Source organism: Prunus mume, linkage group LG2, assembly GCF_029339155.1.
Source record: "Prunus mume cultivar Tortuosa linkage group LG2, ASM2933915v1, whole genome shotgun sequence".
Classification (NCBI taxonomy): Eukaryota; Viridiplantae; Streptophyta; class Magnoliopsida; order Rosales; family Rosaceae; genus Prunus; species Prunus mume.
In genome coordinates, this window is record NC_142699.1 from 15,354,714 (window position 1) to 15,375,628 (window position 20,915).

The 20,915-nt window shown below is 37.9% G+C and overlaps 3 protein-coding genes and 2 pseudogenes across 5 annotated transcripts; 1 reads left to right on the plus strand and 4 right to left on the minus strand.

The window, feature by feature from the left end:
- Window positions 1-838: 838 nt before the first annotated feature.
- Window positions 839-2,218, minus strand: LOC103321165 (uncharacterized; annotated as a pseudogene). The gene is made up of 2 exons (XR_016123498.1): window positions 1,788-2,218; window positions 839-1,532 (listed from the first exon to the last, which is right to left on the minus strand). The product of XR_016123498.1 is annotated as an uncharacterized LOC103321165 (transcript).
- A 3,710-nt stretch (window positions 2,219-5,928) lies between these two features.
- On the minus strand, window positions 5,929-8,803 carry LDL1 (LSD1-like 1). Its single transcript, XM_008222940.3, has one exon. It carries the CDS (start codon window positions 8,758-8,760, stop codon window positions 6,319-6,321), a length of 2,442 nt encoding a protein of 813 aa, XP_008221162.1. The 5' UTR covers window positions 8,761-8,803; the 3' UTR covers window positions 5,929-6,318.
- A 201-nt stretch (window positions 8,804-9,004) lies between these two features.
- Window positions 9,005-11,566, plus strand: LOC103321163 (NADH-ubiquinone oxidoreductase chain). Its single transcript, XM_008222939.3, has 2 exons — window positions 9,005-9,355; window positions 10,212-11,566. The coding sequence occupies exons 1-2, from the start codon at window positions 9,243-9,245 to the stop codon at window positions 10,417-10,419; spliced, it is 321 nt and encodes a 106-aa protein (XP_008221161.1). The 5' UTR covers window positions 9,005-9,242; the 3' UTR covers window positions 10,420-11,566.
- Window positions 10,733-15,328, minus strand: LOC103321162 (lysine histidine transporter-like 8; annotated as a pseudogene). Its single transcript, XR_016123497.1, has 5 exons — window positions 14,957-15,328; window positions 14,707-14,840; window positions 12,223-12,659; window positions 11,686-11,840; window positions 10,733-11,451 (listed from the first exon to the last, which is right to left on the minus strand). The product of XR_016123497.1 is annotated as a lysine histidine transporter-like 8 (transcript).
- Window positions 15,329-17,959: 2,631 nt separating this feature from the next.
- Window positions 17,960-20,437, minus strand: LOC103321160 (lysine histidine transporter-like 8). Its single transcript, XM_008222937.3, has 4 exons — window positions 19,734-20,437; window positions 19,013-19,577; window positions 18,686-18,817; window positions 17,960-18,605 (listed from the first exon to the last, which is right to left on the minus strand). Exons 1-4 carry the CDS (start codon window positions 20,315-20,317, stop codon window positions 18,117-18,119), a joined length of 1,770 nt encoding a protein of 589 aa, XP_008221159.1. The 5' UTR covers window positions 20,318-20,437; the 3' UTR covers window positions 17,960-18,116.
- Between the last annotated feature and the right edge of the window lie 478 nt (window positions 20,438-20,915).

Consider the following 20,915-nt stretch of genomic DNA (forward strand, 5'->3'; position numbering starts at 1 on the left):
GATCATCCCAAGTTTCTAAAGGTTGTAAGGGCAAATAGGAGGGAAATGTCAGGCTTGATATTTTGGTCAAATTGAATGTAGTAATAAAAAGCAAAAAAAGCAAAGGCTATTATGACTCTGCAGCCCTACCACAACAAACAAAGCTAAAGAGTAAATCCATGAATCTTTCCCCATTTTGTGGGATCATTCATCTATGCTTTTAAAAGTAAATAAGAAAATAAAAACAAAAGAGGTTGTCATCCCCTCTGCTGTATACTCGTAGAGCATCCACAGTGGGGGATGTAAATTCGGAGATGTAAAGTCACTTTTATATTTCCTTTACATCTCTGGATAGTGTAAATATATTTTTTGCTCAAATAGGGAGTGTAACTTCAGAGGTGTAGCTGTGAATCCCAGCATTTTATATTGACTTTTCTTCATTTTTATTCTCTTTTCTCAGGTGAATTTCGCTTGCAAGGAATGTAAAAATATATATAAATATATATTTTATTTTACATCTCTTAATAGTGGTAATGTATATTTACATCTATTTACATCTCCCCATTAAAAACGATTTCGATAACTCAAGATATATATTTAACATACACCTCCCAACTGTGAATGCTCTTATGATGTTTAATAAAAACACCACTTTATGCGGCTCCACAACTCATGTTACTCTCGAGCTTCACACACAATATTGAATACATTTATCTTTCTGATTATTAGGAAAATGTTGGTTCAGTAAAGTATACTTCTTCATGAGTTGCATCAATACATATTTCACCTTAAATTGATCCACATTTGTATTCATTATATATATATATATATATATATATATATAGACGAAGAAAAAGGGTACAAAGGAAGAAGCAATTATTAATAATGAACAATGTTTAAATATCACATAGAAATTAAAGAAGCAAATGGAAATGGTAGCTACAGTAGTGTGGACTTGGAAGTCTTAAACAAACATGAAAACAATAATAAGCACATATAACACATACTTATCTCTCAAACTCAAAAGAAGAAATGCAAATAAACCCACTCATCAGAAAAAGCCAACACACAATCACATGAACACAGGTTTGTATAAGTGGTTTTTCTTCATTTATTTAATAGGAAGACGTTTCCTTCTCCTTCTCCTTCTCCTTGATGGCCTCCTTTTCTTCCTCCGTCTTAGGGTGGTAACCAGGAATCTTTTCCTTGATCTTCTCCAAGATACCCTTCTTCTCCTTGGGCTCGCAACCTACTACTGCAGGCTCAGCATGCTGATCATGACACTGCTGATCATCATAAGAAGCTGGAATCTCTTCTTTCTTCTGCTGCCCTGGTATCTTTTCCTTTATTTTCTCAAGGAAACCCTTCTTCTCTTCCTCTTTCTTTTCTTCATGAGTTGGCTCCTCGTAGATCTTCTCCACTGGGACGGCTGTGTCCTCCACCTTCTGATCATGATCACCGGGGAACTTCTCCTGGATCTTATCCTTCAATCCCTTCTTTTCTTTCTTCTTCTTCTTTTTCTCTTCTCCTTCACCTTCCTCTTCATCGCTCGACTGCATATTCATTAGATAATATTTCAATCAGTTCAAACAACTTTAATTATATAATTAATTAGGTTACCATCTATATATCTAGAAAGGGAAAACCTAAAGAACACTTGACAATTAATTAGTCGTTTTGAGATACAGGTGGCATATGCAGAAGGAGATCATCTGCCAAATCATGACTGCCACATGGAATGGAACATCTTGCAAATAACTATACACACATGTATACAATTAAGTTAATGATCGAGTAAAAAAACTTACAGAGCTAGAGCTGCTGTCGGATCGGTGAAGCTTCTCCAAAGACTACAGTGCTTCTTCTCCTTATCCTCCTCTTGTTCTACTTTGTATGACTCTGGTTCATGATGATGAGGATGAGGTGCCTCGTGATCAGACACTTTGACCTTCTCAAACTCAGTGACGATCACCTCCTCCTGAGGCTTCTCCGCCCCTTTCTTCCCCAGGAAATCAAACAAGCCCCGATCCTTGATCTCACCACATTCAGCTGCGCGCGCGCCTGATCCCTCCTCATATTCACCAACCTTCCCTTCATACTCACGATCTTGGCTTTTGTTGTACTCCTCCGCCATACTTATCTGTATATTTATGTATAAATGTTTCTAACGATGATGATGAAATAAATAAGCAAGCAAGAGAATTATAATATGCTTTGATGTTCTTTGCTTATGGAGGAGGGTGTGAGCTTTTATAGTAGCACCCAACGCGGATATGACGCGATTAAGTTAAAACCACTTATTATAATTAACACTTAGATGAGCTGTTAGCCGTAGCTTCCCAAATCCTAATCCCCTGTAACCATTTTTTTTTTCTTTTGATAAATTACACCAAATCCTGTACCATTTCCCCTTTTTCCTTCGTCCAACCGACCGACGTGGTGCATTCAATCATAATCAATCGAAAAGCATTTGTACCCACACCACATTTCACAATCGCTTGTCACTCGCTGTACCTTTCCGACACGTGTCTCTACAGTAATGTGCCAGTTGCCAGCGCGAGTTGTGCTTGTTTCGTACGCAAATCAATAAGCAAAACCAAACAGTCAAAAGGCCAAAGAAGAAAGTAGAAAAGATGCCATGCCAGTAGAGAGAGGACAAGGACACGGTGTACAGTCAGTGGGCTAGTGCTGAGACGATGGACCAATAAATGGCTGCAACGTGTCATATGAACGTGGGAGGGGTGTAATTGTGGGACCCTTCTAGTGTCGGCCTTGTTTGGATAAATGTGAGAAGGTCGGTGTGATGAGTGGCCCACGTGGCAGCCAGTTTACGTTGGAAAGAGGAGAGGGAGGAGGGTGTCTTCGAGATTTGCCACTTGTAGGTAGGTGCACGGTAAGCTTTCATGGTGGGCCATTTTTCATCTTCATCAGTTTGAAGTATGATGGATGGACGGTTGTTATGTTGCCAGCAGCACATAGTGGGCATCGGCATACGTTTAGTTGGGTCCACTTTGGGTGGGGTACAGTATATTTATACCATAGTCTATTGGAACAAAATGGGCTGGGCTAGGCTGGGAGTGTCTAGGTGTTGCCACTTGCCACAACTCTCGAAAAATCGCACAAGCGCCGTACCGTTTTCGCTTTGGTTTCAGTCCCTAGAATTAAATCAATCACTATATCAAGAAAATAATAATCATTAATAATTTCAAGAGTTGTTCTCCTGTTTACATCACACTTTTCCTTGTTAATTATAATACTTAAATTATTAAGTTTTTTAATTTTATTATTGTGTATAAAGATAAAAAAGGTCATCCAACTTAATATTTAATATAGTACATCTATACACACGTGAAACACCCACCCCACACACTCTTCATATTAAGCTTTAGAAAAACACAAATTTCCTTTACACACTATTACCAAATTACTTTTCTTTTTTAATACAAGAAACCGATTATACTTTCATCCAAAAAGATTCGAACATAATTACACTAATATGTTTACGTTCCAAACCAAAGTAAGAGGCATTGCATAAACTCAATGAAAGGATAATCGATGTCAATGTCATGGGTCGGTCTTCTTAATACCACACCCAATAACATGTTGTCAACTCAAACAAATTAATACAACACTCGAAAAGCAAAAATACCTCTCAACATTCCAAATGTCATCTATGAATAGCACATAATAAACAAAATTATTCTATTGGATGTGGGTGTGGAATGTGAGGTTGATGAGTTATTTATTTATTTTTCTTTTGGTTTGTATTTGGGGTAGTTTGGGAAGATAGTATGGTTTTCTTAGAAATTGTAAAAATTTAAATTAGAAATTGAGGTGAACTTAAAATAGAGGGTAAACAAAGATAAGTGCAAGATTTAAATAGAAAAACTCTAATTTTAATCAACTTTTGGACGGGCTGACAGGTCATTTTCCTTTTATCACAAATAGTGCCTGAGATTTTTAAAATACTGGAATAATAATGGTGTACTATGGCCCAATGGTAGGAGTTTTTATCAATAATAGACAAAATTTACACCCCAATTTCATAAATGTCATTTTTATAAAAACTTTCAAATATAGCTTTCACTAAAACACCCACTGAAATTGATAAAATACTCAAGCACTATTTAAACATATATCATTACACACACTCAAAACTCATTTATAAACACTTGACTTTGGGGTTGATTTTGGGTGTGTTTCTATGTTTAAATAGTGCTTGGGTTTTTTTATAAATACATGTCTAAGATTGGGTTTATTTATAAATTTGTATTAACTATATTACTATAACAACAAAACTAAAAGAGGAATTTTCTTTTGGGGTTTTCACTAAAACACCCAACTGAACCTTTATAAACACACCCAAAACCCATCATTACACACACTCAAAACCCATTTATAAATACACCCAAAAAATATACAATTGTTGACGATTTTGGGTGTGTTTCAATGTTTAAATAGTGTTAGAGTTTTTTTATAAATACATGTCTAGGATTGGGTTTATTTATAAATTTGTATTTTCTTTTTCCACAAACGAAGACTAAAGTCCCAATTCTGTTGCTTCTCAACACAAATACAAACATAGAACCTCAGAGATTGACCATGAAGAAAATCAAAATCCCATTTTGTTTTTGCTCGACTTTTGTAGATCTAAAAATTTCCTCATATAAGAATAAAAAACCTTCAATAAAAAACAATGGAACCCATATCAAGCAAACACAGCAAAATCCCAACAATATTTGCCTTCTGTTGGTTTTTCTGTTCCAAAAGAATACAAACGCAGAATCATTTTATTTAATTTAAGAGAGTGCAAGGGAGATATTATTATATTAATATAGTTTGAAATTAAAAGGAAAAATCACATACGACCAGGCATAAGCATTTTATTCAACACCATAGTTCTGAGTTATTTGGTTTGTAAGTTCGTTGTTATTTGATTTAATTTTGAGGATATTTGTGTCAATTTAAGTGGGTTTTTGACTGTATTTGAAAGTTTTTATAAAAACTGACATTTATAAAATTGGGATATACATTTTAGCTATTATTGATAAAAACTCCAATGGTAGCTCAATGACTGGGGATGTTTGTCAGTATAAATAATGGTAGCTCAATGGATGAAAAGAAATTTATATATAACGGAAATAACACTATTTTGTTATTTTCGATCAATAACACAATGACATATAAAAAAGTTATCCTACATGTCATTGTATTATTGATCAAAAATAAAAAAAATTATATCCGCATTACATGAGAATTTCTCTCCAATGGCTAGGCTGTCATTTTTTTCTGCCTGATACTATTAAATGGTAAGTTGGTTTCACATGGCCCCATTTCATTGAATCATTCTCGCGCACATAGGCCAACCTTATCCACCAAGGCGTATTCAAAGTTTAATTTCGAATCAGTTGAAAGTAATTACTTAAAAAGGCTATGTGATGTGATTGCTCGCAAGAATAATAACAAATATATAAATTTATAAATAAATCCAATTCTAGACATGTATTTATAAAAACCCAAGAAAACATTTCAACTCTGGACTACCACTTGGCAATTATTTTTAAAAGAGAGAATTTGAAAAATAAGTAAATGATGGCAAATATAAGATCAGACGGGAAAAGGCTCCAGAAAAACACTTTGGATTGGGCTTCGGAATTTGGCCTGGCTCAATTACTATTATTATTATTAGGCCAGAAGCTCACATTTGTCGTCAAAGTTATAAGGTCTGTCAACTGATCCAATAAGTCCAAGCCATCCCCCTTCTCTTCGCTCTTGGGACCAAGGTACAGGGAGGCTAGAATGAGGGGTTATTATGAAGCTTTATAACTTTTAATGAGGGGTCCTTAATAGCCGTTCAATCCAGTGTGTTGGATCGGGTTGGACAAAGTATTTGGCCCAGTTAAGATCAAGCAAGGGGTTAGAGAGAGACAAGACAACAGCAGCAACATATACTGCAATGCAAACTAACTACATTGATAATGGAAAAAAAAATCATATCATAGTGCAACTAACTAAATTGATGATGAGGGTGTACAACAAAGTCAATGTGGGAGGATGAATATATTTTAAGTCAACTCACAATCAGCTTTGCCCCTGCAAGATAAATAGTTAGGCAAACAAACTCACAAGGCATAAGGCATTGGTTAAGAATGCTGAATTGCTCAAGCATCAACCAGAATCACACCCTCTTCCTCTTCTTGGCATGAACAATGACTTCTACTAGCAGCTACCAAATCAGTTCACCAAGAATTCCATCCAGTTCGTATACCTACTGTACTGCTTTCATACTTGATACCGCTAACAGATGTAGCTTCTTTTCAATGTTCAGGTAAACAAGTATCATCTTTGAATTCCTCCATCTTCTAGGTTGGATTTTGCTGATCTAATGTTGGTGATTAGAGACTCCCCGGCACCACTTAAACCTTTCCTCCCAACCAACCTCACCCCAAATTCCTGATTTAACATTCTCATCCTGTTCTCTTCACCTTCTTCCTCACTCAGCTTAATGGCTTGATTCCTTGAAATTAAGCCATACAGACAGAGACTGAGACATCCCACGTCCAAATATTTCCCTCCAAATTTCACCATCAATAGTGAGTTACTAGAATCAACCTCATTTGACCTGGGATCAAACAAAACAGAGAAGCTCCCAAACGTTAGGTCAGGGGTGTCAAATAATTTATTCAAATCGTCGCTTTCCCCCCCATAAACATTGTTTAATTTTTCTGATGGGATAATTGACCTCCTTTTAGCCACTCTCAGTATATTAGCAGCCTCTCTCATTCCACTGAGTAAGGCTCCATGCATTGTTGCTGGATACTGCTTGTTAGTGGCCTCTCCGGCAAAGAACACTCTCCCATCCCCAATGCTCTCTGCAAGAATATCATAATCATCTCCTGAAGACCCTACCGCAACATACGAATAAGAACCATATGCAAAGGCATCCTTCCCCCACCTAGTGCACACTGCCTGAATAGGGTCTGGAACAGCAATCCCTTTCGGGTTGAAAATACCCCTTAATATCTCCAACACCCTATTCACAGACTCCACAGGAGACATCAACTCAAACTTAATGGCAGCATCTCCAGCAACAAGAGCAACCAGAAGAGGCCCTCCTGATACAGAAGAGTAGCTATAAAACAGAAAGAACTCACCTCTCATACTCGGATCTTCAGTCAAATGCCCAAAAGTATCAATATCTCCACCCCAAAAATTATAAGGGAATAGTATGGCAACCTTATTCAATAATCCGAATCCTAAACTCTGAATTGCATCTTTCTTCCTTTGTGGAAGCTCTGGGACAAATTCAATGGAACCCTTCTTAAGCACACCTAATGGGACTGTGCAAAGAACCATGTCCCCGCGAAACTCCTGACCATTTGCGTAAACCAAAACCCCATCAGAGCCGTACCTAATACTTTGCACAGTCCTTTCATAGAAGATTGGAAGGCCCTCTGAAAGGGATCGCACAAAGGTCTCATTGCCTCCCGGAATAAAACAATGGTCACCACCCATCTCATAGGGATCATCCTGATCCCAATAGGCCATGGACAAATTGGACATTAAGGAAGCATTTGCATATTCCAAGTTAGCCAGATGCCAATCCAAGAGCATACGCTCCTGCGGGTCTTGGGCAACACTATAAGCACGTCGAAAAGCTTCAAGTGCAGTCCCTAAGGAAACATCCACGGACTTAACTTCCTCGATCATTGCGTGCCTTAGCTTACACACTCTATCTAACAACTTATTAAAAGAAGCCTCTATCCTAGAATCAATTTCAGAATTCACTGCTTTCCCATCTGGTAAATAGAGCGGGCAAATGTCCCTCACCTTATGAAGAGGCAAACCCAGTTGCCTAGCTAAAACCCCTAACGGGTTTCCATTGATTCCGGTGAGGACACTGCCACCGAGATCCGCTGCAGCCTCCACGCCCTCGCCTTTCATTTTCCTTGTCTTCACGCGCCCACCAGGCCTGTTCCTACCTTCCAAGACCACAACTTTGAAGCCCAAGAACACCAGTTGCCTCGCCGCTACCAAACCGGCCAAACCAGCCCCCACAATGACCACATTGCCCCTCTCGACCCCATCAAAGGAGTTCAATTTGGCTTCTTTAACCGCCGGTGCAAGCCCAAAGTTGATGTAGCCGTGCTCCACCAGAAAGTCGTAAGCTGAGTCGACCAGGCCTTTGTGCTCCAAGCGAATCGACTCCAGGGCCAGCTCCCGGGTCAACCAGAAAGAGACATTGGACCTCCACCGAGCCAAAATGTGGTTCCGCACGACGATATAGTTGGCTTGCTCAACGCCGCCAATGGTGGGGACCACGTTTGCCTCGATCTCCTCCTCCGTGAGCGAGTCGACCGGAAATCCGACTGAGATTGCAATTAGGGCTTCTACGTCAACGTCTTTGTTGAGGTCGGTCCGGCGGTTCTTGGCCAACGACGGAGTGCTGTTGAGCTCCGTAAAGAACTTCTTCCTGCGACGACGTCTCTTGGCCGGCGGACCGGGCTCGGCTGGACCAGGTTCGGCTGGGTTTGGAAGGCCTTGTTGATCAAGAAGGGAGTCTTCGCCTTCGGGGATGGGCTCGGACGAGTCATCTTGAGAGTCCGATATCGGAGCATCAAGAGTCGTTCGGGGAGGTGCGGACGGGTTTTCCGACGAGTGGTTTTGGGAATGGTGATTGTCGTGAGGGGTTGAGCCTGAGAGTGTTAGGTCGGTTTCCGGCGATGACTCGTCGAAGACGACGTCGTTAGGAAGATTATCGGAAGGGTCCGTTGTTTCCATGTGGGTATGTCATTCATTTGGCTCCACTCCGATATGGACTGTCCTACTTAAGCCAATTCGTTTCGACCATAAAAAATACTTAAGCCAATTCTAATTTCTATCTCTAGGGCTTTTGGAATTCAAAGTAACTTAGAAAGGCCCATCTGCAATAGAATTGAGCCGGGTGAAGAGCCAGCCCAGCCAGCCAAGCCGTCCTAAATTTAATTTTAAAATCTTTAAATTAATTTAGAATTTTAAAAAGGGAACAAAAGGAAGAAAAAACGAAAGGAAAAGGAAAGTTATTGTGAGAGGGGAGGTCCACGGGGCGGGGAGACGCAACGAAGCCCAGCGATTCGAATACTCGTCGTTTGTCTTTCGTCGTTCGTCGTTCGTCGTTGAAATCCATTGTTGAAGAGGAGGGACCTGGGAGCTGCTGTGGAGATTAAAATAAATAGATAGAAGGAAAGCGAAGGGGCTGCAGGCTTGACCTTGAGTTGAGAGAGATGATAACGCGATCGAATCTGGCAGAGCAGTTGAGAGAGTATCAGATTCGATCGAAGCATGACTGGGCCTCCGTCTCCTTCTTCTCCTCCACCTCTAATCATACTTTATCGAGGTTTGCCTACCCCTTCCGTTTCTCCTTTAACCTTTGATTTTTTATTTTCTTTGCTGTCTGATTGTGGGATCTATATTCTTAACAATTTGATTCGAAACCTATCGTTCCATTAAATTTGCTTCTCCATTTTGAGCTAGATCAGATTTTGGCTTTGATAATTGCTAAGCTTTTATAGGCGAAACTTTAGCTTCGATACCTAAATCCCTGTCGTTGAAGCTCGGATAAATTGATACCTCTAGGACTATAGTTTTTTCATTTCTTTCCTTTTTCTTTTATATAAAAAAAAAATCACTTGGGAATTTGTGAAATTTTCCTTTGTGGTAAATAATTGTTGTCTGGAAGAAGCCATGTCATCTATTTTCCTAGTACGCTAATGGTAGAAAATAAGGGATAGAATCACGGTAGTTGAAATAGAAGTGGAAAATATAATGAGGATCAAAAGTTTCTGTTGGTATAGTGCCTGCCTGTTTCTCAAACTTGGGAGTGGCTGTCTGCCATCAGGATTCAGGTGCCTCTTTAGATGCACATAAATCCAGATGATTGATTCATTTTAGGGAGGGAAGTTTCCCAAATTGTTGTCTGCATTCTCTAAACGAAGTTCCAACAAATAGGAAAAGAGTTATCTTGGATAGTGTGCATTTGAGCACAAATGTTGTCTTTGATCGTACTATTGCCTTTTGTACTTATTGAGCTTGGTTTGAACTGGGGTTGAGGTATCTTTTTTATCCATGTATACCATTGCTAACCATGTGGAAGTTTTGTGGTTGAGTTATCTCATTTGTGCTTGTTTTTAATCCTTTTTGGTATACTATTGTTGATGATAATATTCCTTTTTCTCCCCAACTTGTGGATGCAGGGTGGATGTTGTGCTCTTTGTAATATGGGAACTGGTAATCCTAGCTTTCGTGGTTTTTTCAGCTGTTTCTTTATATTTTAGGCATATGCGACTTGCTTTTCTCTTACTATGCATAGCAATGCTTTTGCTTTTGTGCATAAAAATTACCAAGCAAGTGAGATTGGCGAGGAAAAAGAAACGAAGGATGCTTCTTCCCTTATCTATGTAATACTAGATGAAGGTCACATACTACCCAACCTTATGGTGTAAATCTTGAAAATTATTGGCCAATTGCATTTGGTCTATATCCTCTTTTTTGTTATTGGAATGTGTAATCACACCTTCGAAATATTAGTAAAAAGCGGATGTGATTACTCTGTAAGATGCTGATCCGAGTGGCAGCAAGTTCATTGATCGAGATAGGAAGATTTAGTGAGTGGGGGGCTATTACTACTGAGGCATTGATGATTGATGATTGATGATGTTTGTTTTACTTATAAACAATACAATGACTTGAGAAACAAAGTGTTGCGGCATTCAGATGCATGCTCAAAGTGTTTTTATTGCAGCGTGGATTTGCAGCATGAAGTACAATTATTTTAGATATCCAAACAGTTGTTGAAGTTGTTGCTTTCCTTCTCTAAATTCAGCGTTGGGTCTGTTTCTTTACAAGGTAATGGTAATATCACTAGGACCAAGTGAAAGAGGTCCGATTGATAGCATTTGGTTGATAGCATATCATTTCTAGACTTTGTGGTGCTCTTGTTGCTGCAGTTGCTTATTCAGGCTTGAAGAAGTGGACTTGTATTCCTATGGTCACTATATTCCAAATTGCTCCAGTGACAATTGAAATGCTAAGGACAATCCCCAAGGATCCGAGTAGCCAGTGAAAGATTGCGCTGTATTTACAAGGCTTCTTGATCAATATCCACATGAAGCATGGATATGCCAAGGTGATTGGTACGGCAATTCCTCCAAGCAATCCTGCCAAGCTGGGCAAGAATGGTAGTGCGACCGCTATAAAAAAGGCAAAGCAGCCAAAAAATATCCTAAAGCCAGAGCGGAGCCACCGTGGACATGGTTTGTTCATGCAGCTAGTAAATCTGAGTTCCAGATTGTCAAAGACTGGCATTGCATATATTTGAAACGAGCTCAGGCTGTTCACCACAACGAGCATGCTTGTCAATCCCAGGACAAACTTTGATGTGTCATGACTGTGGAATTTGTACAAAGCATTTAGCATCCCTCCATTTGAAGGTATCTGCCATACAATTACGATACGTTAGTTAGTTGGGGAAGCAGGATTTATAATCGCTTTTATATTTATGTTTTTAATTTTGCCAAAAAGAAAGAACCCGACTGTTACATCTATAAAATTAATCGTTAATAATTTGTCCTAGTGACCTCGATTTATCCAAATAATCAATCCGGGTCAAGAAAAGATTATATTGGACCGAGAAACCTTCTCTCTAAAAGGATTTGCGTTGTTTCTTACCGAATTTCCATAAGCCCAGTAGCCGGCAATTGCTAGGGGAAACAAACATAGTGCGATGATGAGATATGCGTTAACTTCACCCCATTCCACATTGGCAAGCGCGAGGGGCTCTTGGTGCCATCTTATTAATTTTTTTTTAAAGAAGGCATGGTTCCCTGCATGCATGTCCTTTTTAACGAACGATAGGGACATTTTAGAAAAAAACAAAAAAGGAGATAGAAAAAAAAGTCCTTTGTGTTTAAAAGAAGCAAATGTTCTTTAAAAAAATAATTGACAGAAAAAAATTAATAAGATGGTTTGTGAAATGTTTTTGGATAAATTGATTTTAATAGGGTAATCCAATACATTTGTATGTTTTGATTTGAAAGTTGAGTGGTTTTTTTTCTTTATTTACCGAAAAAGGATTTGCGTTTTTCTTACCGAATTTCCAAAAGTAGAAAATAGTTGATTATTATTCTAAAAGGGCCCCTAAAACGAACGATAATAAATAAATATAGATATAACTACGTCTATTGTCTCTCTTAAATTCCATGATACCTGTATTTCGAGCACAAGATTGTGGCCTCTGAAAGCGAAGGTAATTATCCCAAGCGCATTTAGAACACTGAAAACGGTGGCTGCTGCTGCATTAGGTTTTGGTTCCGGCGGCTGATAGGAAACAGCAGGCAGTGGCCTATGTTTGGTTATGGAAGCCACCCAGATGAGCGTGCAGTAGCTCACGGCGGTGAGAGCCCCAATGAGGGAAATTCCAGCGATGGAGTTGAGGTTAGGAAGCTGAGCAACAAGGATGGCAGAGCCGGTGAACACCAAGTACCACTCTATCGTCGACAGTGGATTCACTACGCCGGTACCACCACACACGATTTCATAAAATATTTTCATGGTCCCACCGCCGATCATGATCAGGGTTACGCACGTGCCACCTGAGAGGTACATGATTGGAAACAACGCAAGAAATTTCCCCAGTTTCTCACCTGTGACGTACGCATATATACAACACACATGCATGCACTTGATTAGTTTTCAAAATTAAATAGGCTAGCTAAGTATGTTGCTAAAAGGAAAAAATCTTTTGAATACATTTTTGTTTCCTTGTTTTTTTAATCTAAAGACACCAAATTACTTTCTCAGTAAGCAAGATTATTTATTTTTTAGACTAATAGATAATATCGTAGATTCAAAAGAGGGTCCACCGTCGGTCAATATCACACAATTCAATTCATGCAAGATTGTTACGCCTCTATATCTATATATATAAAGCAAAATGCAGAGAATAGTGAAACATTCAAAATACCAGAAAATACCATTGGTTAATTAAAACATTAAAAATTTCCTTTATTAATTAAAGGGAGTTTTACTAAAACACCCAAAATGGAAGTTGAAATTATAAAAAAACCCAACACCCAAAACACTTTATAAACACACCCAAAACCAATCATTACACACACTCAAAACCCATTTATAAACACACCCAAAAAGTTGACTTTGGAGTTGATTTTGGGTGTGTTTCTATATTTAAATAGTGCTTGGGTTTTTTTATAAATACATGTCTAGGATTGGGTTTATTTATAAATTTGTATTAATTAAATGATGATAATATGGTAAATTCACATTTTTTTTCTTCATATTTAAACAAAATAAAAATAAAAACAAAATCAGATAATAAGTCCTATTTTTATGGAACATAACTACCTATGTTATCTTTTCTTAATTCTAAAAATTAAAATTAAAATTAAAAAGTATTAAAAAATTAAAATTAAAAGAAAAATGAGATAATGGATCCTATTTTTATAGAACACAACTACCCATTATCTTTTTTAATTCTAAAAATAAAATAAAAAATAAAAAAGAAAGCCAATTAGCACATGTGTGAGCATGTGCCAATGGGCTAGTATATATTATAGAGTTTCGATTGAGGTATCTAGCAAATAAGCTTTATTTGAGAGACATTCTTATAAAGCTCACTCTAAATTGTATTTAACTCATTCAAACCATCTATTTTGTAGATATTCATTCAAAGATCATCTCTATAAAAAATCACTTAAATCTGATATTATTTTACAGTTCAATTAAATTATTAAAATTTAAGTACTTTCTTGAAGCAACATATTGATTGATTTTGTAAGTCTCAATTAGATGCTTTAATGATTTTCAATTTATCTGATTTTTTGCAAGGATGATCTATGAACGAAGACTTGAAAAATAGATGGTTTGGATCATTGAAAATTAATTCGTAGGGTGAAAGATCCCTCAAATAATTTTATCTAGCGATTTTCCACTGATCCAAACAATCTATTTTTAGGTCTACATTATAGATTATCCTTGCAAAAAATTAGACAATCGGAACCGTTTCGATATTCAATTGTATCCTACAAAATCAATGAATACGGTATTTCAAGAAAGTACTAAAATTTCAATAACACAATTAAGTGGACACACGATATCGGATTCAAGTGATCTTTCATAGAGATAATTTTTGAATGATTATCTAAAACATAGACAGTTTGGATTAGTGACATACAATGCGGAGTGGGCTCTACAAGGGTGTTCCTCAAATAAACTAATTTGAGGGATTCCTTAATGGAAACTGTGTGTATATATATATATATATATATATATATATAGTTGAATGATTGAGATTTCTTGCCTAATATAGATCTGGGCTAGTAGCATGCATCATCGGTCACTTGTTTAATCATTATCTAGCGATTAGTGAACTAATAATAAAGGTGAAAGTGATGGATAATTAACCAAAGCTTGTATATAGTTATAATTCTTCAAAGCCAATAATATCATACTAATTATCACGAAACCGTATACATTTTATATTGTTTCTTGTTGAGGTGACGACTCATGCGAACCCTAAAAACCGCATATTGATTTTTCCTTAGTATTAATAATCTTCACTATTGTTTAATTATTATTAATTTGGAAAGTGGGGACTCTGTGAAGACGTTGCAAAGTTTAATAATAATTGGTCGTAGATTAGCAGTGAGTGAGTGAATGACCGCATAGAATTACCAAAAGCAGCCATGGAAAGGCGAAGGTATCTGCTGTAGCGCGTTCCAGACTCAGATTCATGCAGCTGTATGAGTAACCAGAGAGTATAGAGCTGCCATATGAAAGCCAGTGAGAGACATATAATTCCCCATGCCCTGCATTAGATATATCATCATCAGAAAAAGGATGTAGTTTTCACGTCAGTGAAGTTGCCATAACGAGGTACCCTAATATATAAGTAACGTAAAGGAAGAATTAAGAAAGTACTTACCAACCAAGAGCGGTGAAAGAGAGGGGAAGAAGGAGGGATGGAATTCCGATGCCTGAACTGAGAGTGTGAAAAGCGGAGTAAAAGGCATTACCATTTCTGGACTCGGTGATGGGAAGCCAGGCGTCCTGAGGATCAAGTTTTGTCAAGTGACCAACTTCTTCTAAGTAGCCTCTCATGCTTGCAACGGCCTTCTTCATCCTGGGGCTGGCTAGAGGAGTCGCCATAAAACGCGAACCAAATGGGCTCTTTGCAGGGGTTTTTGGGCTCAACGTTACTTCCTCCACCTCTTCCATCGCATCGCCCAAATCAATCTCTCTCTCTCTCTCTCTCTCTCTCTCTCTCTCTCTCAAACTGATGAATTTGTTGAGAGTTGAGGAGGGTTTCTGAAGAAGACCAAAATTTTTGTTGAATATATACAGAGAGAAGTGATAAAGCGACAAAATTAAGTAAGGTGGCTTTGAATTGTGAGGGTTGCTTTTTCTCCTTGTTTGGTTTTTAGCTATCTTTTTGGAGGGTTGGTCAAGGAAAGGGACCTGGCCTGGCCTCGCAACAAAACTTATATGTAATAGGAATAACATTTTTTTGTTATTCCCGCCAATAACACAACAACATATGAAAAAATTATCCTACATATTAATGTGTTATTAACTGAAAATAGCAAAAAATGATATTCCTATACATTTTTACCCAGACCTGGGGGCGGATAATGATTCATATGGATTGATGGCTGGATGGCTGGATGGTGAGTAGGTGAATTAATAATTTAATGGACTGGAATGTGGAAGGAAGGTTGTGAATGTGATGAGCCCTTAGCTAATCGAATTGAAAGTAGCAAGCTTCTTTTGACTGGGCCACGTTTGGCTGCTCCTGCCGTACGTGATATGCATTTCTTTTCTATAAAGATGATGAAGATGTCACAGCCCATTACTAGTCGTCAAAGTGTTATTGGGCACTTTTTCTTTTTCGGGTTTGTCCGTTTGGGATTGGTAGGAGGGACTTTCAACCACATTTTATTCAACTAATAAGAACATTGCATTTGCCACCCTGCCCGCCTGGTCCATGCCATTCATTTCCATGGAAAGCTCAGTCTCATCACTAATGGAATGTTTATTAATCTGTAATTGAATTATGAGGAATTGAATTGAGGATGAGTTAGATTGAGGAGAATTAGATTCTGAATTCCTATTGAAGTTGTTTATTAAACCATATTGATTGAGGAGAGTTAGATTTTAGGTTCCTATTGAAATTGTTTACTAAATCATATAGAATTTGGGTATGAGTGATTCTAATTACTAAAATGTCCTCGTTATTAGGTTAAAGTAAATGGCAAATATAGAATTTTAAAAATTATGTGAGGATATAATGAGTGAAAAAGATGAATTCCTAATGGGTTAGTTATCCAAAAATTATAATACCATCTCCCACCCAATAATTGAATTCCTCCAAAACCAGAAATTCAATTTCTAATTTTGTATGGACCTCACCTACTTGTCACCTCACTAATATCCTCATTGTACGATCGTTAAAAGAGAAGTTTCATCAACATAAAAGTTATCTGCTTTAATCATGATAATGGATACTTACAATTTCTATAGTCTTTGTACTAAACTAAAGTAATTAATTATATTGTGAGACATTAGAGATTCATAGGTAGTAGGTTTTGGTGGCTTACATAATTGTTCAGAAATATGACTAGAGTTTAGACATAAAAATATAATAGGAAGAATACCATAAGTATTCGGATTGAACATCTTGAATATAGATTGATCTTAGGTTTTTCATGCATTCATATTATAGATGAAAAGTTATTTTATGTAAAAATATTGACTAAGTATGAAAAATGGGTTTTCAAAATCATTTTCTTAAGCATAATTTTTGGCGGCTTTAAATTCACAACAAATAAATAAATACACAACTTAACTTTTATGGGATTTTAGTATATATAAATTCACAATGAGCTCCTCATTACTTTTTAGCCTCAAACGTATTTTGCACAACCTAGAAACCGATTAAAGTTACAATTCCAAGCATTCCAATTAAAGTTAAACTTCTCAAGCATTCTAATTCCAAATCATTTAAAGTTACAAACCAAAAGGAAAATGCAAAGCAAAATGAATTAAAGTTACAATTAAAAGAAAAATCCAATTCAAAGTTAATTAAAGTTACAAATTAAAAGAAAATGCAATACACCAATGTTACAAACTAAAGTTACAAACTCATGAGTGTTGGTAATGAGTGGATTTGAAGAACCCGTTAATGTTGTTTGAGCAATGTTGTACTAAAACTAACATAGTTTAGTACATTTAATTATAAGAAGATCAAATAAAACAACATAGATTGGTATAGGTTTTGGTGGCTTACATAATTTTGAAAATCAAATGACTAGAGTTTAGAGAAGAATAAGAAATATAATAGGAAGAATACCTCGCGATTTCAAGTATAGTCTGGTTTTTGTTTGGTCTAAAATGTCACACTTGAATATGGCTACAGACTGCTGTAACTTGTTGGGAGTGTCTTGCATATTCATTGGCTGAAGGGTAGGATGCTCTTCAATAATAATCTCCTTCATGTGGCCTTGCAGCGAGCTTTCCTGGTGTCTTCTCTCTCTCTCTCTCGCTTTATGACTGACTGAATCTTATTCAAATTGCTTTTGTCTGGTTATTTTCTTCTACTTTTCTGTTTGTTGGTGTTGGTGGTTGTCCTTTTTCCTTAAAAAAGTTGTTCTTATGTATGTTGATAATGTTACAATTACAATAATACAAATTTATAAATAAACTCAATCCTAGACATGTATTTATAAAAAAACCCAAGCACTATTTAAACATAGAAACACATCCAAAATCAACCCCAAAGTCAACTTTTTGGGTGTGTTTATAAATGAGTTTTGAGTGTGTGTAATGATGGATTTTGGGTGTGTTTATATGTTTAAATAGTGCTTGGGTTTTTTTATAATTTCAACTATTTTGGGTGTTTTAGTGAAACTCCTAGGAAAACTCAAAATAATAATATTAGAAAAAGGATTTATTGAAGTGTACGTACAAAAACATACATGTATGTCTATAAAAGGGAAGGCAACAAATGAAAAAGAAATAATCATCCTGCTGATTAGGGAAGTGAATACAGGATGAGATGAAGGGATGAAGTAGCTAGAATAGAGGAACTATTGGGGCTTAAAAAAGCTGACTTGAATTCCAGTGTCAATGACAACATAAATGCCAGCAGCTATGAGTATAATAGAGAGAACGGTGCCCAAAAGGCCAAGCCCCCAATTGAGGCACCACATAAAGCTGTATTTCTTGGGCTTCTTCACCTTCAGCCACAGAAAGCAAGGATAAGCGAAGGTAATCGGAATGGAGATCCCTCCGATCAGACCCGCAAAGCTACCTAGGAATGGAATTGCCACTGCTATAAAAAAGCACCCGTATCCAAACATGGCTCTTGAAATCGACCTGATCCACCAGGGGCACGGTTTTCGCATGCGTTTGATGTATTTGGACTCCATGTCATCAAACATGGGCATCCCAAATATCTGGAAGGAGCTCACGGCATTCATTACGATGAATAAGCTGGTCAATCCAAGAACCCATTGGGAAGTGTCACGTCCGTGGTATTCATATATTGCAGTCATCATTCCCCCATTCGGTGGAATCTATTTCCAAACACACTTGCAAACATGAGCAATTAAATAACACATACCACATGTATAAAATAAATCAATTAGGCATGCACCTTGTGTCCGTATGCCCAGTATCCTCCAATTGCTAGAGGAAACAAGCACATTGCGATAATTAGATATGCAACCTTTACCCCCCTCCACATTGGCACGTGCGATGGCTTTTTCTCACTTGAAGGCATGGTTGCCTGCATTCATTCATTTCATACCACCACCATGTTAACATTATTAAATTTGTTGGGCCTGAAATTAATTTAGAAACGGGCAGGGCAGGTTTCTGGGCCACTTGACTTGATCACAGTCAAGGGTCAACGTTCCAACGGTACCTAGAACAAGCGGCCCAAGCCCAAACTAATTAATTAATTAATTAGAGATATAATTACCTGAATTTCTAGGGTAAGATTATGGCCTTTGAAAGCAAAGGAAATTATGCCAAGCGCATTGAGAACGCTGAAAACCATAGCGGTGTTGGTGTTTTCTCTTATGGGATCATAAGAGACTCCGTCAAGCCTTCCCTCAGTGACCGCGACGAGCCACATGATGGTGCAATAGCCAATGGCGGTGATGGCACCAACTAGAGAGACACCGGCAATGGAGTTCAGGTTGGGGAGCTGAGACAGAAGCACGGCGGCGCAGGTAAAGACCAAATACCACTCGACCGCGGTGAGAGGCTTGGAAGTGCAGTCGTGGCCGCACACAATCTCGTAGAAGAGCTTCATGCTGGAGCCGCCCACTATAATCAAGGCACAACAGGTTCCCCCAGAAAGGTAATAGATGGGGAAGACGGCGAAGATCTTAGCCATTTTGTCACCGAAGGTAGCACTGAAGAGCTGGAGATATCTGCTGTAACGCATCCCAGTTTTCGTGGATTCATGGAGCTTCACCAGAAGCCACAGGGTGTAAAGCTGCCATATGAACGCCAGTGTCAAGCTTATCACCCCCCATGTCCTGCAAATACCCCAAATTGCAAATTGCATGCATATATATTATATTATAATTTATATATACACACAAGACACAACACAACAAGGAAAAGGGTATGTTACGTACTAAGTAATATTAATAAAAATATATATATTTATGTATATAATTAAGATGACGTACCATCCAAGAATGGTGAAGGAGACAGGGAGCACAAGGGCTGGAATTCCAATACCAGAGCAAAGGGTATGGAAGGCAGCATAGTAGGCATTGCCATTCCTTGACTCGGTGATGGGGAGCCAAGCGTCGTGATCCTGACTACGAGGGTCAAACTTGGTGAGTTGGATGGCCCTTCTAATTGGGCTACCCAATGGTGTGAAGAAATTGGGAGTGTGAGACTTTGGGGTAGCTGCTGCCCTATTGATATTATTTGGAGGTACAATAGAGAGTAGAAGGGGCTTCGTTGACACAGATGGTGAAGTTGTACTAGTGCTAGTGCCCTCTGGTGATGATGACTCCATGGGAGGTGCGCTTGCAGACACCGCATCATCATCAACCACATGACCATGATCATGATGATCTCCCGCACCTGCTTCCAATATTTGATCATCATCATCTACTTGTGTGGCACTCATCGTGATGATGATCCTAGGGTCATCATTAGGCTCGATACTAGTAATGGAAATATTGTCTTCCACTGTTGTTAACTCATCACCCATCTCTCTCCGGTTTTGATTCTGATCTCCCATGTATATATATGCTCTCATGCACCTCTCACCCTTTTTTTTATTTTTTCCCCCACAAACACTTGATCACAAAATGGCCATTGCTAATTAGCTTTCTATATATAGAGTATAGAATGACTCAGTTGTGAGTCTTTTTTCTGGCATAACATGTTGTGTGGTGAGTGGTGACACTGACATGCATCAATTACTATGGTTGTGGGTCGACAACTTTTGTTGACCGGCACTCAGGGAATCAAAACGCGCACAAACTTTAAATTTCCTCAAAGGGTAGGGTCCTCACATGTCGTTCAACAATTTAATGAGATATCTTCTCCCATCAGTTTGTTTCTACAACGAATCATAAATAAATATGTAAGAAAAAGAAGAGGGACATCCATACCATATATATTTTATTTCTTGATCAGCCTTAAAGTGGGGAAGGTCGTTTCTGCTTGAGTTGACTAATAAGGTTTCATATACTAGACAAGTAAAGTCTCAAATGAATCAGTTAATCATCAATTCAATTGAATCATTAGCCTCTTAACGGTGTCTTTTAGGAGACCGGATTCAGTCAATTCAACTCACTCCTGATGTTTTTAGTGATATATATATATATATATATATATGTTGGGACTATTTC